Here is a 14,341-nt window from a genome sequence, read left to right on the forward strand (position 1 = left end):
GGCGTGATAGGCTTAGGAGGGGTCGGGTGAGCTATTCCATCACCAACACGTTCTACAAGAGCTAAGAGGGTGGTCTAGTAAAACACAGCTGGCGATCGAATATGCCTACCGGCGGCGAGAGGCTGACCTGCAGATGTAGGTGTTCTGGGCGCAGGCGAGCAGTGCAATCCGCTTCGAAGAGAGCTACGGGAAGGTCGCACAACAGGCGCAGATCAGTGGCTGGGCGGACCCGAAAGCGGACGTGCTGAGCATGGTGCATGCCTGGCTGTCGGACGAGCACAATGGACGGTGGACAAAGGTGGTGGACAATGCCGACAGCTACGAGGTCATGTTCGGATCGCGCAGCGGCGAGGCCAGGACGTCGACTGTTTTTTCTACATCTTCATCAGCTATGGCGTCGAGCGACCGCTCGTTGTCTAACTATCTCCCCTCGTCCGCCCAAGGAGCGATCGTGATTACGACTCGCAGTCGAGAGGTGGCAAAGGGACTGATTGAGTATGCCGAAGACATCGTCGATGTGGTGCCTATGACAAGCGAGGATGTACTAGTATTGCTCTTCGAGAAACCATTCGCTTGCTACAAGAGTTGGATTACATGCCATTGGCCATCACCCAGGCAGCAGCGTATATCAATCAGCTCGGGTCCCGAATGACATTGTCTCGGTATGTGGAAATGCTGGCGAAGAGTGACTTGGATCGAGAACGGCTTCCCAAGAAGGACATCCGGGATTCGTGACGAGGCGGGCACGCCTCTAGCTCGATCATCATTACCTGGCACACCTCATTCGAGCATATTCGGCAGACACGGCGATCCGCGGCTCGACTGCTGGCGTTAATGTGTCTGTTGACGGACCGGGTATTCCTGAGTCGCTTCTCCAGAGACAGTGTTCCTCCGAAGATGGGAATCAGTTAGGTGGAACAGGACATGTAGACAGCATCCCCGACCAGTACGACTTTGACGAGGATGTTGTAATGTTGATGGCATACACCCACCGAACACCATCCTAACACGGACAACAAGGCCGGTACAATGACCACTGGGACAAGAATGGAAACGCGATTCACAATATGCAATACAGTTTTCAGTGGGCGTTTGACAATGTACTGAACTTCAGGTCCAGCGATATAAAGAGCTGCATTGGATGCCGCCTCTCTGGTACGGTCCCCAGCATTGCTCACAATGGCGGAAATTTGGCTTCCCATCTTGTCGTTGGATGGTCTAACTGAGTTGCGGCTCAAGATGGTGGTTGTCAATATCACCAAGCGAGAAGTGTCGCTGTTAAACACAGCAGGAGACTTTCTGTGGGAAGCTAGATACAACCGTCACTGACTCATAATCGCACTGGCTGACTCGCGGCTGTCTCGCAGACCTCTGGACCATGAACAGTGTTGAACGGACTATGCGCTGGATTCTGGCACATTCTAGATGGAGGTATCACTTGTGCAGTGGAGGAAGACTTACACTGGGTGGTAGTTTTCAGCATTATGCAGGTCGATTGATTAATGGCTAACCCCTTCCGAATCCAAGGTATCCTAGTCATACGTTGGGTTTGTCCAGGCTAGAGATGCAAATGTCTGTGCGCTGCTTCTTGTGTGCCGCTGGTGAGGTTGAAATCCGTAAATGCGGCAGTCAATATCACTAAAGACTCTCTCGTCTATTCCCTGCCCGTTGGTAGCTTAGTGGTTGCTTACCGAAAAGTGAGCAGCTCGACGGTGATGTTCGATTTGTTACGATGACCACAGAGTTCAGCAATCTGCAAGGACGTGACGGTGGACGCTCTGAACACCAACCCGCAACTTGTCATTGAGCTTGTTTTGGCCATGGTGAGATAGCAGCACGGTAGCCAAGACGAGTCTTCTGCTGGACTCTAGAGCCAATACAAGATGGACGGGTAAAGAATGATTTACTAGCAGTAAAGGTTGACAGTCGAGGTCGAAAGGTGGACCAACAGGGGCTGTCCGTTTGACCCAGAACCGTCCAATCCTAAGTTCCATCAGAAAGGCGGCGAACCAGCTCGTTGAGCTGATCTGTGACGCTTCAGTTGTCTCCAGAAGTAGGAGCTGACGCCCATCAACAGCAAGAAGATACCGACACCAATGATGGCACCCCAAAACATGGGCGAGCTGACTGTCGAGTGTCAGTGACGTCCGGCAGAGAGACCACAAGACTCACCATCGACAGAATGATGAGTTGAACTTCCAGAGAGCGATTCCGGTGCCCTCCCACTGGTGGAGCTACTGCTGGACGATTTTCCTTTCGGTGCCATTGTTGAAGAGCGGCAGACTTGTGGCGTTTGCAGTAAGGAAACCATTTCCTCAGGTGCCACGTTCAGAGGGAAATGCGACAGCTCTTATACCCCAGATTTGGCTCGTGCCTTGCAGGATGGCTTAGGCTATCGACCAGTGGTCGACGTGCTTTGCCGGATGTGAATATGCAGCGTGGCTGTCAAGGTACAATCTGGCGATGGGCCAGTCTTGTGGATGACATCGTAGTGCACCACCATATTGTAGCACTGCCCCTTCTTCCCAACTTGTGCAAGGGTCGACATGCGTCTATCTCACTGCTTCCGCGCTCCTACAAAGCAGCTGGGAAGGATGAGATTCGATACTGCGACTTTAGAGAGAACGACGATCACCAGGTCATGCTTTTACTGTTCCTTCTTCACTGCGCAGCCATGTCCTCCAAAGTTTTGGGATACGTGGTTTCTACTTGACAAGGATCGAAGACCTCATGGGGTGAATTCATATGGCACTGTCTCCATTTCATTCACTAGGGGTCAGTTGAGTGGATGTTCTACTTGCAGAAACAAGTTGGACCTTCGGTCAGGCCGAGTCTTCGTCCATGCGTGGCTGTGGACGCTTCTGATGCACTGTCGGCGTCTCGTGCTGGGTACGAGGCAGAATCTTCTCTATTCGCCTCGCCATGGAGACAGCGGCCTTTCACCATTTGCCACCCAAAGCACGACTGAACGTCTTAGTGTGTGTCCTGCACTCAGACATGACGCAGCAGCTTGCTATGATTAGCATTTGGTGGACCACTCAGTCGCACCAATCGTCCATCTGACGCCTTAATGCGAGGGGCCATACCCGACAAGACTCCATTGTCGCCAAACTCTCGTCACAAGACAGCCTGAAATCTCGACTCCATACCCGAGCTGACAGTCATATAAGAACGGATATCGTCTGTGGTCAATCGTGGTATTCCCATTTCCACAGTGCGCGAAGATGGCTCGAACCAAGCGAACAGTATGTCTGATGTCCGCGTCTTGGTACAAGTGCTGACTGCGAATGCCGGCCCGTAAGAGCACTGGGGGAAAGCAGCCTCGCTTCCCGCTTCACAAGAAGTCTCTTCGGCCTTCTGAGAAGCGTGTGGGCAAGAGTATTCCTGGTGAGGCTCGATCGAAACTTTTATTGTCGAGGGATATATAGAGTTTCTGACCTGAATCTGATGCAGTCAAACGACGAAGAAGATACAAGCCAGGAACAGCGGCGCTTCGAGAGATTCGACGCTACCAGGTATGTTTACGGTCTGGTTCTCACGAGCGGACAGCGGCTGACGCGATTCGTGGATGCAGAGATCGACAGAGGTCCTCATCCGCAAGCTGCCTTTCCAGCGACTGGTGCGTGAGATAGCCCAAGACTACAAGGCAGAGCTTTGCTTCCAGTCGTCGGCCGTTGGAGCTCTGCAGGAGGCCACCGAAGCATACCTATGTGGCTTGTTCGAGGACACGCAACTCTGCGCCATACACGCCAAGAGGATCACCATTCAGTCCAAAGACATGCAACTCGCTCGTCGCCTTCGTGGCGAGCGGTCTTAGAGCCCTTCGTTGCACACCCTGCGAGAAGCCAGGAGTACAACTGTCGACTGTTAGATGGGCCGTGCTAGACGTCGAAGAAGCTGGTCAGGAGCGTGACACTCATGTCACCAGTTGGGGAAGCAGAGATCAGGATGTTCGTGCCAATGCCTCGGACTTGACGGAAGTCCGAAACGTGTCAGAGCACGGCTGTGCCAACTTCGGTTTTCATAGTATCAATTCATCCACCCTAATTATTCTTCATCGCACGTGACACTGGTTCTAAGATTCAGGCGAACGATATCTGTTGATGCCATGGTTCACCGGAGGTTACCAGCTTTCGTACGCATCGACGATGCGTCAGCATATACCAGCCTTTATAACGTCGCAGATAAGCCCTCAATTAGCTGAATCAGACCCTGTCGAACAAGTTCTGCCATGTCTCTTATCTTGGCGATCTCCTGCTTTTCAGGGTGGATCACCTGCTTCGGGAGTGGAAGAAGGGCACGTATCCGGTAACAATACGCACATTCGCGGACGTGCCAGTTGACCGACATCCGACAACTCAGCGTCTCATCGTGGCATGCCTGACAGAGCAAGACATCGTACGCAGTCAAGTCCACCACCCCGGCAGCATGATGGTCACAAGACTTCAAATTTTCATCGACTCTTTCCACAAGCAATGCCTGTGCCGTAGCAAGCTCGGTCGTGATCCGTGAAAGCTGGGTTTGGGCGGTCTCTGGCGGGCGAGATCCTTCCACACCTCCCTCGTTCAGCGCTTGCAGAAGCTCAGTGTTTCGCTATCTTTCTGACTCGATAGTGTCGTGCATGTTCTGGAATCTCCTTCGATGCTTCTTAATGGTTGCCTGCGATGTCTTCCATCGCTCTTGTAGCATCATGGGGAGGTCATCCGTGATCTCGTCACTGTGGACCGCTGCCGCCATGAGTGACGGCGCTTCCTCCCGGTACAGCTGTAGCACTCTGTTTTTGGTACGCATCGTGTTTTCTCGAGGGTCCTGGATTTCATCCTCATGCTGTTTCAGCTGGCCACGAAGATTGCTCGTATCTTCTTTCACGGCGGTGTGCTACGCGTTGAGCTCGTCAAACTTGCTTGGCTAACCTTGAAGTTCTGCCTCCAAAGAAACCTTGTCTTGACGCTGTTGATCACCCTCGTTCTCTAGCAGGTGCAGTCTCTTGGCATGTTGAGCTTTGATCCAGCCCAGCTTCGCCCCAGCATTTTCCCCGCACATCTTCCAGCTTCCATTCTTCTTCTGCAGTGTCTGGCTCAATGAGCAAGGGGAGGCCGAAAAGGACGAAAAATAAAGAATGAGGAAGGTCGAGTCCTAGTGTCAGAGGCAGAAGTAAAGAAGGAGTAAAATGGTCTTCCTGACGGCCATGAGGATGACTCATATGCTCGCCAGAGGGGCAGTCACCATCATTGGCTCACGCCCACCTGTCCATCGTAGCCAATGAGGCATGTTTAATCTCGAGCAAACAAAATCGGCGTATAGCACCTCGTGGTGTTGCATGATCTCCCTCGCACAATTCAATGATAACATCCGTGCTAACGACCTCCAGAGCCTGCCACGACCGACAATTTCCATCTTCAGAAAGACTGATCAGGTCCCAAGTCTACTCGAATTAGATGTATGTAGAACGTATGTTTGCTGTCTGCGCACTCTTTACAGTACTCTTAGGTTCGAGTGGACGGATGGTCTGTGATATTGTGAGGGTGTACATGATCTCGCAGCCAGTGGAATGTTGGAACAGGGCAGCGAGGCTAGCTTTGGCCCCACTTACGGGTTTGCAATGTTTGATACCAGGCTGAGGCAAAAACGACTGTGTTTGCGGACCATCAAAGATTTACAGTACTGTATAATAAATTGTATTCAGTCGCTGCAAGGCGACTATCATCTCGGTTACATTGTCCCCACTGTTCCACGAACAGCCACAAATGAGTGCATTCTAGTCTGACAGCGAGAATTTGTTGTTTCATCTTGACACGGTGTGTGTACTTGGGTATGTGTGTGCTTGGGTATCGCACATATATACTTGTGGTACATAGAGCACGGCGGCTTAAGGCGACGAGAATGGTCCGAGCTCGCGAGCAAGCTTCGGAGGTCACGGCTCATTGTCGTTCAAGCACGATGCTGTGGTTCATATGTCTCTGGCAGAGAGGCATTACAGCACCTCTCGTCAGCCATTCCGCTGTCTACCGTTATCATTGAATAGCGAGGTCTCTAGATCCTGACCAAAGCAAATCCAGCCGCCAAAAGCCGGGTGCCCCGAGTTCAGCCACCAGTTTCCATCCGCTTCTCAACCACAAGGTGCGCACCAGAGAATGGTGGTTACTCGCGAATGCTGTTTCATCCTTTTTGGCATTTTTCAGGGTCCAATGCACACTCACCTCTATCCAACTTTTCTGCCTCGCAACCATTGGCACATGAACGAATCACAGAGGTGATCTGAGATGTAGACAAGCCAAGGGATGAAAATATCACGGGGGCTGGGATGTCCTTTAGTGCAGTTGTGTAGGGCCAAAGGAGGGGCTTGTGTCTTGCAAACCCGGCCAACGTAGCAGGTCAATGAGGCGCTGAGATGCACGAAGATGGTCATCATCATGCTCCGCTCCGTCAACATCTGGAAGGAAAGGATCACGAGAACGACTCGATCCTTCCATGCGCAACAGGAACGCAATATCAGAGCTCGTGGTGACAGAGCACGTGCGTTGGCACCTCATTTGGAGCTGATCGCAGCTGCGATCCAAAGGAAGACAAGCATAACACGGCTGGTCCATTATTGGTAAGCTTGGTCGATCCCCACTGGCCAGATACTGGTAGTGTCACACACGAGACTCTGGCCTTACAAAGCGCTGAGCGGTCTTGAGGTATCTTCCCTGGGCTCAGACAACATGCTGCGGAGTTGACGGGCTTTATAGCCCATCAGCATTGCCGCTTTTCATGTTGAGACACAACAGCGTATCTAAAGTGGAACTATAAACGAACTCTTTTATGTTTGCCAGATAATGACATATCCATGACTCGTCTGCATAATATTTTGTCGCTAAGCTGTTCAAGCCCTCTCATGCACGCTTGTGGATGTAGAGCAGGGTACAGCTCAGCAGAACGCGATTGCTGTGATCCGACTTTATTCCGTTAGGAGGTTGAACCCACGAGCCTACAAACAGGCCCGAGGTGACGGAAAACATTATTGCAAAGGTGTTTCCATTATTTTTGCTGCAGCATTGCTCGAAAATTTGCAGAAGCTATTTTGTGTTCACCTTGAGGCAGACACGCACTCTGTGTTCCTGTGAACCTTGACGAGATTCTCCGAGACGGGGAGAAGGGGACACGCACGGTCACAGTACAAGCACCGTGTGATGGCCCATCTGGAGACCAAGCTCTTGCTCGCCTGTCCATAGCATTCCTCACAGAGGAAGCGTTGACAACCCGTGACAGCTACCGCTTGATGGTCATCGTGGCCACAAGATGCTCGTGGCAATTCCACAGACTTTAGATCGAGTGCCTGGCTGATGTCATGAAATCGCTGCTTCTCCTCGTCGATGTCTCGGCGCATAGCCAACAACTTTTTGCGATGTATCTGCTTTGTCCTTGCTTGAGAGCTCACGATATGTGTCCATTGCTGTTGCAGCCGTTCGAGCAGGTCTTCAAGTGGTTCGCCATTATGTACAGCCGCTTCCATCGTATAAAGCGGTCGTCCCTTGTTGACCTGCAGAATGGTGTGACGAACTCGAACTTCGGTAGCCTTCATGCGTTCAACTTCTTCATCACGTAAGTGTAGCTGTACTTGGTATTGGTCGTTATCATCTCGCAGTTGAATGTTGTCTGCTTCGAGCCTCTTGACCTTGCTTTCCACTATGGCCAGCTCTGCTTTCACTCGTGTATAGTCTTGGGAGCGATGTTCAAGTGTGCCTTGGAGAGCTCGAATTTCTTTGACGTGGCGAGCTTGCAGCCAGCCCATTTGCGCCTTGGCATCTTCGACTTGCTGCTTCAACGTCTGAACTCGGCTCTTCTGTGCTCGCTTCGCACAATGTCGTCGCTCATACAACCCATTCATTTCTCCAGACAGAGGCATGGCGTCAACAACTGTCAAACACCTCGCTGTCGTAGATTCGATGACATAAATTAAAGCGGAGAATACTTCTTTGAGGCAGCGAGGCAAGGGCGAGAATGCCGAGGACCAGCAGGAGATGAAAATGAGAAGGAGGAAGAGAGGTTTCTTCCAGCGCTGGACCACCATCAGGGCTTATATCCTGCCATAGAGTCAGCTACGAACATACACCACGCTTGGCTTCCTTCCAAGCCCCGAAGCAGTGCCACCCATGGCATTGGTCAAGTATGTGCCTAGCACAAGGTTGGTAATTGGTGTTTGATTGAGAGGGGAGCAAGGCAGATCGCAGCTCGATTTGCATATATCCTGAGCAGTTGGTGACATGGTGCATGAAGCATCTCGTCACGACATTCAAGGCAACCAAACTGGGTCATTATTAGTCAGACCACACCTGCCCCGGAAGGAATGAAAAAGGGACTCAAGTATATTTTGGTGAGTCTCTGAAAGTAACGCAAATAATGGCAGTCTGCTAGTCCTCGTCGTCTTCGTGCAGTTGTTGACATAGCGACGTTCAACATTGCTACCAATATTGTCCCTAGTAAGTGGAAGCATAACATCGGTGCATATTAGGTCACTGCTGCGATGTTCTGGCTCAGCACCTCTATTCAGCTAGACCATACTATCATCGACTTTGCCCTGCACGTGTCTGCTAATGAAAGCACATTGACCCTGAAGGCGGCAACCATTGGACGATCCCTATCTCGAATTGCTGAGCGTCTTAACGGGGACTTAACGAGCGAAAACAGAGGTACCTCTGCATTTTGAAGGAATACCGCCTATGTCCTGCATAGAATGCGAGAAATGATCGGCAATCACTGCCCACTTATTGGAAGAGTGTCCCAAGAGCTGATTGTGTAGGACGTACTAATTGGTCGTTGTTCTAGTTTAACTGCTTCAATGCTGAGTTAGGTGACTGACGTGATCAGTAACGCTACGGTATTGGTCCTTGGGAGCTTCGTAAGCGGGTCGGCAATAATGTTGAGCCGGTGTTCGTCTGTTCAGAATAAATTTGTGTCTCTGTGGCAGCAACATTAATTTGACGACCCGAGGCAAGGCATTAAATAGGTCTGATCTTACTGTGCTCCATCAAGCGGCCTTGGTTTAGATCAGTTCGCGCCACTTCGGACCACTCCAGGTGACAGGCGCAGATCATCGTGCGGGTGGATGGCCCAAAGAAAATGTCCTGAAATAGCTTTTGTGGTCTAGCTCAACTTCTTGGCCAGGACTAAAAGTGAGCTAACCCATAGTTTTTGCATGGTCTAGAGCATAAGTCCTTGGTGGTCAGAACCACTGCTTCCTTCAACTACGCTAATAGGCGACCTCGACAACGAACACAGGCTTGCAAGATTGCCTCTGAAAGAGGACGGTGGTGGCAACACTATCAATCCGATGCAAATCGTCCACCACTGCTCAAAGGTCAATCCTCGTAGATTGGTGCGAATGGAGACACGTTAGCGAGGGTTTGGAACTGGAAAATCGGCGCGCTCTTCTCTACTGCTACGCGACAGAAACTATGTCCACCATCGACAACAAGCAGTGGCAGGCGCCATTGGTTTCCAGAAGCGAGATAACGCGCAGTTGCGACATTTCCAGCAGGACTTCCTCCACAGATGCGAGCCAAGGTGGGAACCGGTGTCATCTTGTGGAGACTGTCTAGGAACGCTCTGAAGTCTCGCTAGAGTTCGTCTGAAGAATGTCGGGAGAGTGTCCAGAGACAGCCTAGAGAGGGTCCGGGGACTATCCGGAGGCTCTCTAAGGGTCGTATTCATGTTCGCAGCGTTCGTGAAGATTTGCGAATATTTGCATTCCGGATCGGAGATTGCAATCGATTACGGCTTGACTGTGCAATGTCAGATGTACTCGATCCATGCGACCTCAACGGCCCGCAACCTTTGCTCCATTGTCAACATTGTTCCGAATGACAAGTCTCGACTACCACGTGACAATCCATTACTGCGTCTTTCTTTCCAGTAGTCTGATCGTGCTCACCCTGGCGCGTATCTATTGATTGCAGGCAGACGCGTGAGGGCAGTCTTCCATGCACGGTGCCTATGTCGACGACTAGTTGGCACAGATGCGCCACCAACATCACCGCCGATACGCAGTGTGGCCCAGTGCCGGAACTGGTCTGGCCCTCGATCTCTGGTAGGGTCCGGGCCCACGACCTGGCCCAGGCCGTATGGGGAAACTTGAGCCAGGCCACAGAGATGAGCCAGGCCACCAAGTTTGACCAGGCCACAATTATGGTCCGGACCAATAAAAATTACGTGGCCTGGACCCAATTCGACGCCAGACCATTTCTGAAAATGTGGCCCAGTTCTCAGAGTGCGCCAGGCCACACCTCGGGATTTCGTCAACAGATCATCGGCAGCGAGGCCAAATCGAGGGACAAACCCGTCCTCGAACTCCCATTATCGTCGACAGCATGCTGTCAGGCCTGCTGAGAATCCTCGGTGAGATTTCGTGCATGATGACCGAATGGCAATTTGACAAATGGGTATTCCTTGCACCTCGAGTTGATACAGGCAGAAGCGTGTGTACAGCTTGTATTGACAGCTGAAACTATATACACCGTGCAGAGAGTGTGTATCGATATGCAGAATGACTCGACTGGTGACCCACTCTGTCTATACGCCTGCAGCAGAAACTTCAGCCGTGTGCTACTCAAGGGCAAGACTGGGCTACACTGTCTAGTGGTGCGATTTTCTTCCCTTGTTGCTGAATCTACTCGCTTCTTAGCACTCTTCCATACCAGTCAGCGTCAGCGACATACCACGCATTCTTCCCCTCCTCACTACGAGCTCGCGAGCATCCCACGGTCTTACCTACAATGTCTCCGCACCGCCCAATATTACCCGCCCCCTGCTTATGCTTCGAACAGCACGATTAAGAAGGAGGATCAGCTGCTGGAGTTTCGTCGTCACTAAGGTCGTCTTCGGGCTGGAACTCCAGCTCGACTAGCCGGACGCGCGGTGACACATGTGGACGACAGGCCTGGTGGACAAGGCGACGAATATTTGCAGTGGCAGAGACTGGGATGTCCTTGGTCAGCGGTTACACATTCACGCTCATCAGCAGCACATAGAACAAGCTTACCCATCACGATCGTCTGGCATTGATCGATGGCAAAGGCGGACGGGTTTAAGAGGGGGAGTTGATCGAGCGATGACACCTGGGCACGGTGTTCAATGTCTTGCGGACTCCAAGCCACTTCGTCGGCGATGATCGCTTGCCAGTCGGCCACTCCAGCATGAGAAGTGACCCGTCGACCCAGCTGGAGTTCGGTCCTTTCCTGACGTCGGTAGACGGAGATGTTGAAGAACTGTGATGGGTCAGCGAGTCTGTCCCGACTTGAAGTGCAGGCTTATGCCCTTACATCGCTATCCCCAGTGGTATCTTGCGCCAATGTTCGATTGAGGAGGGTGTGGGCGGCTGCGCCCTCGGCTAGCCCTGTCAGTACAGCCATCGTCGTATGGAGTTCTGCTCATCGACTTACCCGCGGTATTCAACTGCCAGATCAGGTGAATGCGACGCGCTTTCATCACCCCTTCTCGATGGCCACGAATGAGCGCTTGGAGATACGGCATCTGTCCCATCAAACCCCAACCCGAGGCGACCAGCACGACGACCCCATACTCCTCGACACGGATAGATCCGCCGTGGGGACCACTGAACAAGACGAGATGAGTGTCAGGAGATGGAAATACCGCCTCGATATGGTTGGGCGCTGTCGGACGGGCGTACATCCGCAATCTGGCGGTCCAGCCTCGTTGGGGCTGCACCATGAGCTCCAGCAAGGTGCCATGACAGCGGTGGTGTGCGAATACCACGTAGAACGGGTGGCTTTCCCAAAAGGAGCGCAGATTAAGCCCTGGCATCCAGATGTTGATGTACTGCCCTGGTCGCACCAGGTACCGTCGGGGTGTCCAGATGGCCACTCGGGTTGCGTTATCCATGCGAGTGATATGCGCACGAGGCAGACCAGCCCAAAAACACCGATGAACCCAGAGCATGTGGAACAGCTGGACGATGGTTAGCAAGGTAAAGCAGCTGACACTTCCGACCACAGTGTACTGAGCGAGGGTAGTGGTATGGTGCACATGGCCCCAGACCGCCCATAGCGTGCCTAATGCCAGCACCTGGTGAGATCGGAGAAAGAGCTCGTAGCACCATCGTCGCACGGGTGGCCAGCACAATACCAGCATGGTTGCCAGGGCCAGCGCTGCCTTGCTCGGGTTAGTATATCATGTCTGCGAAGAGAGAGGTTGACCAGGACTCACGACAATTCCATACAGCTGTTGGGACAGTCCGTCAGCAAAGGCTGACGCGCTCGGCTTGAGGATGATGGCATGCAGAGCGACCGCCAACACCAAAGATCCCGACAAGCACCCATGCACGAAGCGCATGTCTGTCAGGCTGAGGTGTAGGCAGTCTGCTTGGTAGGAAAGATGCGGACCGAGGCAAAATACGCCCAGGTGCAGCGTAGCCAGCTCGCCAGCGCGGCCTGCTACGCGGCGCATATCTGTCGACGGCAAGAAGATCAACAGTAGATGCGCTCCCATCAATCCCAGCTGGACCCCAACCGTCCACCACGTCCACGAACCTAGCCATGCGGAGTTCCAAATCGAGTGACGGCGGCACAGATGCATCCACAGCCATCGCTGCATCCCATACACTCGATGACTCAAATATTGGATCCATCCATGGCTCATGCAGAGCACGAGCAGTCCTGCCACAACGACCGCGTAATATGCGATGGGGGACATGCAGCGAGCTGGTCAGACCTAGTACAGGCACAAGAGGCGGAGTGGTGATGGCGAGATATAGAAGCTCAAGAGGACGAGTTGTCTGCGTTGCGTGACATGCCATTACTCTACGTCAATGGAGACCGCCTACATTGTCTGACCAGAGCATCGAGCAAAGTGTCAAGTCATCTGACACACCCACCATTCTGTGTGTACATGGAAAGGGACAGCTGGACAGTCTGTGGGGTCGTCTCGGTCCTCTCTGTGACTTGTATTCAGTCTTCCATCTCCCACCACTTCCCAAGGGCCGTCACTTGCTCTCACGAGGCACTCAATCCACGTGAATTGATTGCTCGTGATCGCCAAACACGCCAAATGGTCCGAAGCACATCTCCCCATTCGCTTAATCAATGATCTGTTCTGGCACGGCCGGTAAGCTTTAGTCAGTTTGGAAGAGGATGAGTCTTTCACAGGCGCCATTTGGCTCGACGAGTCCACTCGCTGGGGTCAACTTTTATGGTTTGGGAGTGTCGCGAACTGGATGTATTCGCGGTTTGTCGTGAGGCTTGTCTGATGGATTCATATGGAAGTCTTTGGCGAATGGAAAACTGTTTTCTGGCTTATACGGACGCATGATCTAGTGCCTACAGGGACGCATGATCTGGATGGACGAAAGGTATGAGGTAGACATGTCACATTTGGAGAGAAACAGTACAAGACTACTCGGAATGTGAGTGCAGCAAGAAAGTAGGCAGACATCCCGATCACTCTATGTCGAAATGTGCTCCGAAAAGCCAAAAAAGCGATGCACCACGAAGCCTGCTACCGCCACCAGAGCGGTCAGTTCCTCAGGGTGCCAGTTGACGGACAAGAATTCATGCTGTGGTAGGTCAGCATCTGCTGCTGATCGATATCAGGGGCACTTACCTGAACCAGGTCGGCGGCTGTTCTGGTGTAGCAGCTGGCAAAAAAATCCAGCCCTGCCGGGGGGTAGCGTTCGCAGTCGTATTGCGTTGGCTGTAAGCTCTCAGAACTCTTGAAATTCTTGTTACTCTTGGTGGTCAACAGTGACAAGATATCGCCGACTTGATGAGTGTTCTTCGGGAGTTTCGTATAGCTTCGCTGTGGCTTGCACACCTCCGGCTCCGCTGTCTCGGGTTAGCTCCTGTGTTCGTGAAGATCGCACTCTTTGCGGCTCGACGACTGACCGATCTTCATGACGCCATCGGGCATGGCCAGCACGTTCTCGGCGCTCAGGACGGGGTGTGCCAGTCGATGACAATCCAGAAAGACGACGGCATTCAGAAGCTATATCGCGTCAGCGAAGCGTCAAACGGGTATCTGTCGTGCCTTACCTGACCGGCGATGGCTGTCACTTCCATCACCGTGGGAAATGTGGGTAAGGCACAGACATGCTCCAGGGTGACGATACTGTACTCACAGACCCAGAACGGTGTGGGCACTGCATCGAACACTTCCCAACAGGCGGCAAAGTTGGGTTGCTGCATCAGCAGGGCCACCATCTCCGTTTTTTTGGTATTCATGTCGACCGCTGGTCGTCGCACCATGACCATTTTACTTGGCTCCGTCCGGGAGACTGCAATGTCGACAGGTTTGTGCAGGTCCAATTCACAGCGAGAACTGTATGCTGCCCACACAGTGCCTCGTTGAC

At 52.5% G+C, this 14,341-nt stretch overlaps 3 protein-coding genes across 3 annotated transcripts; all 3 read right to left on the reverse strand.

Moving 5' to 3' along the window:
• Positions 1-7,069: 7,069 nt before the first annotated feature.
• Positions 7,070-7,870, reverse strand: PMZ80_011271 (uncharacterized protein; the record flags this gene model as incomplete). Its single annotated transcript, XM_064879650.1, has 1 exon — positions 7,070-7,870. The coding sequence occupies one exon, from the start codon at positions 7,868-7,870 to the stop codon at positions 7,070-7,072; it is 801 nt and encodes a 266-aa protein (XP_064724581.1).
• A 2,940-nt stretch (positions 7,871-10,810) lies between these two features.
• Positions 10,811-12,583, reverse strand: PMZ80_011272 (uncharacterized protein; the record flags this gene model as incomplete). The annotated part of the gene is made up of 7 exons (XM_064879651.1): positions 10,811-10,956; positions 11,021-11,246; positions 11,301-11,368; positions 11,421-11,433; positions 11,929-11,946; positions 11,999-12,150; positions 12,436-12,583. 7 exons carry the CDS (start codon positions 12,581-12,583, stop codon positions 10,811-10,813), a joined length of 771 nt encoding a protein of 256 aa, XP_064724582.1.
• Positions 12,584-13,438: 855 nt separating this feature from the next.
• Positions 13,439-14,213, reverse strand: PMZ80_011273 (uncharacterized protein; the record flags this gene model as incomplete). Its single annotated transcript, XM_064879652.1, has 4 exons — positions 13,439-13,549; positions 13,597-13,817; positions 13,878-13,977; positions 14,025-14,213. 4 exons carry the CDS (start codon positions 14,211-14,213, stop codon positions 13,439-13,441), a joined length of 621 nt encoding a protein of 206 aa, XP_064724583.1.
• Positions 14,214-14,341: the final 128 nt, after the last annotated feature.

This window comes from Knufia obscura, assembly GCF_036327395.1.
Source record: "Knufia obscura strain CCFEE 5817 isolate CBS 148926 chromosome Unknown scaffold_37, whole genome shotgun sequence".
In the NCBI taxonomy this organism is placed as follows: Eukaryota; Fungi; Ascomycota; class Eurotiomycetes; order Chaetothyriales; family Trichomeriaceae; genus Knufia; species Knufia obscura.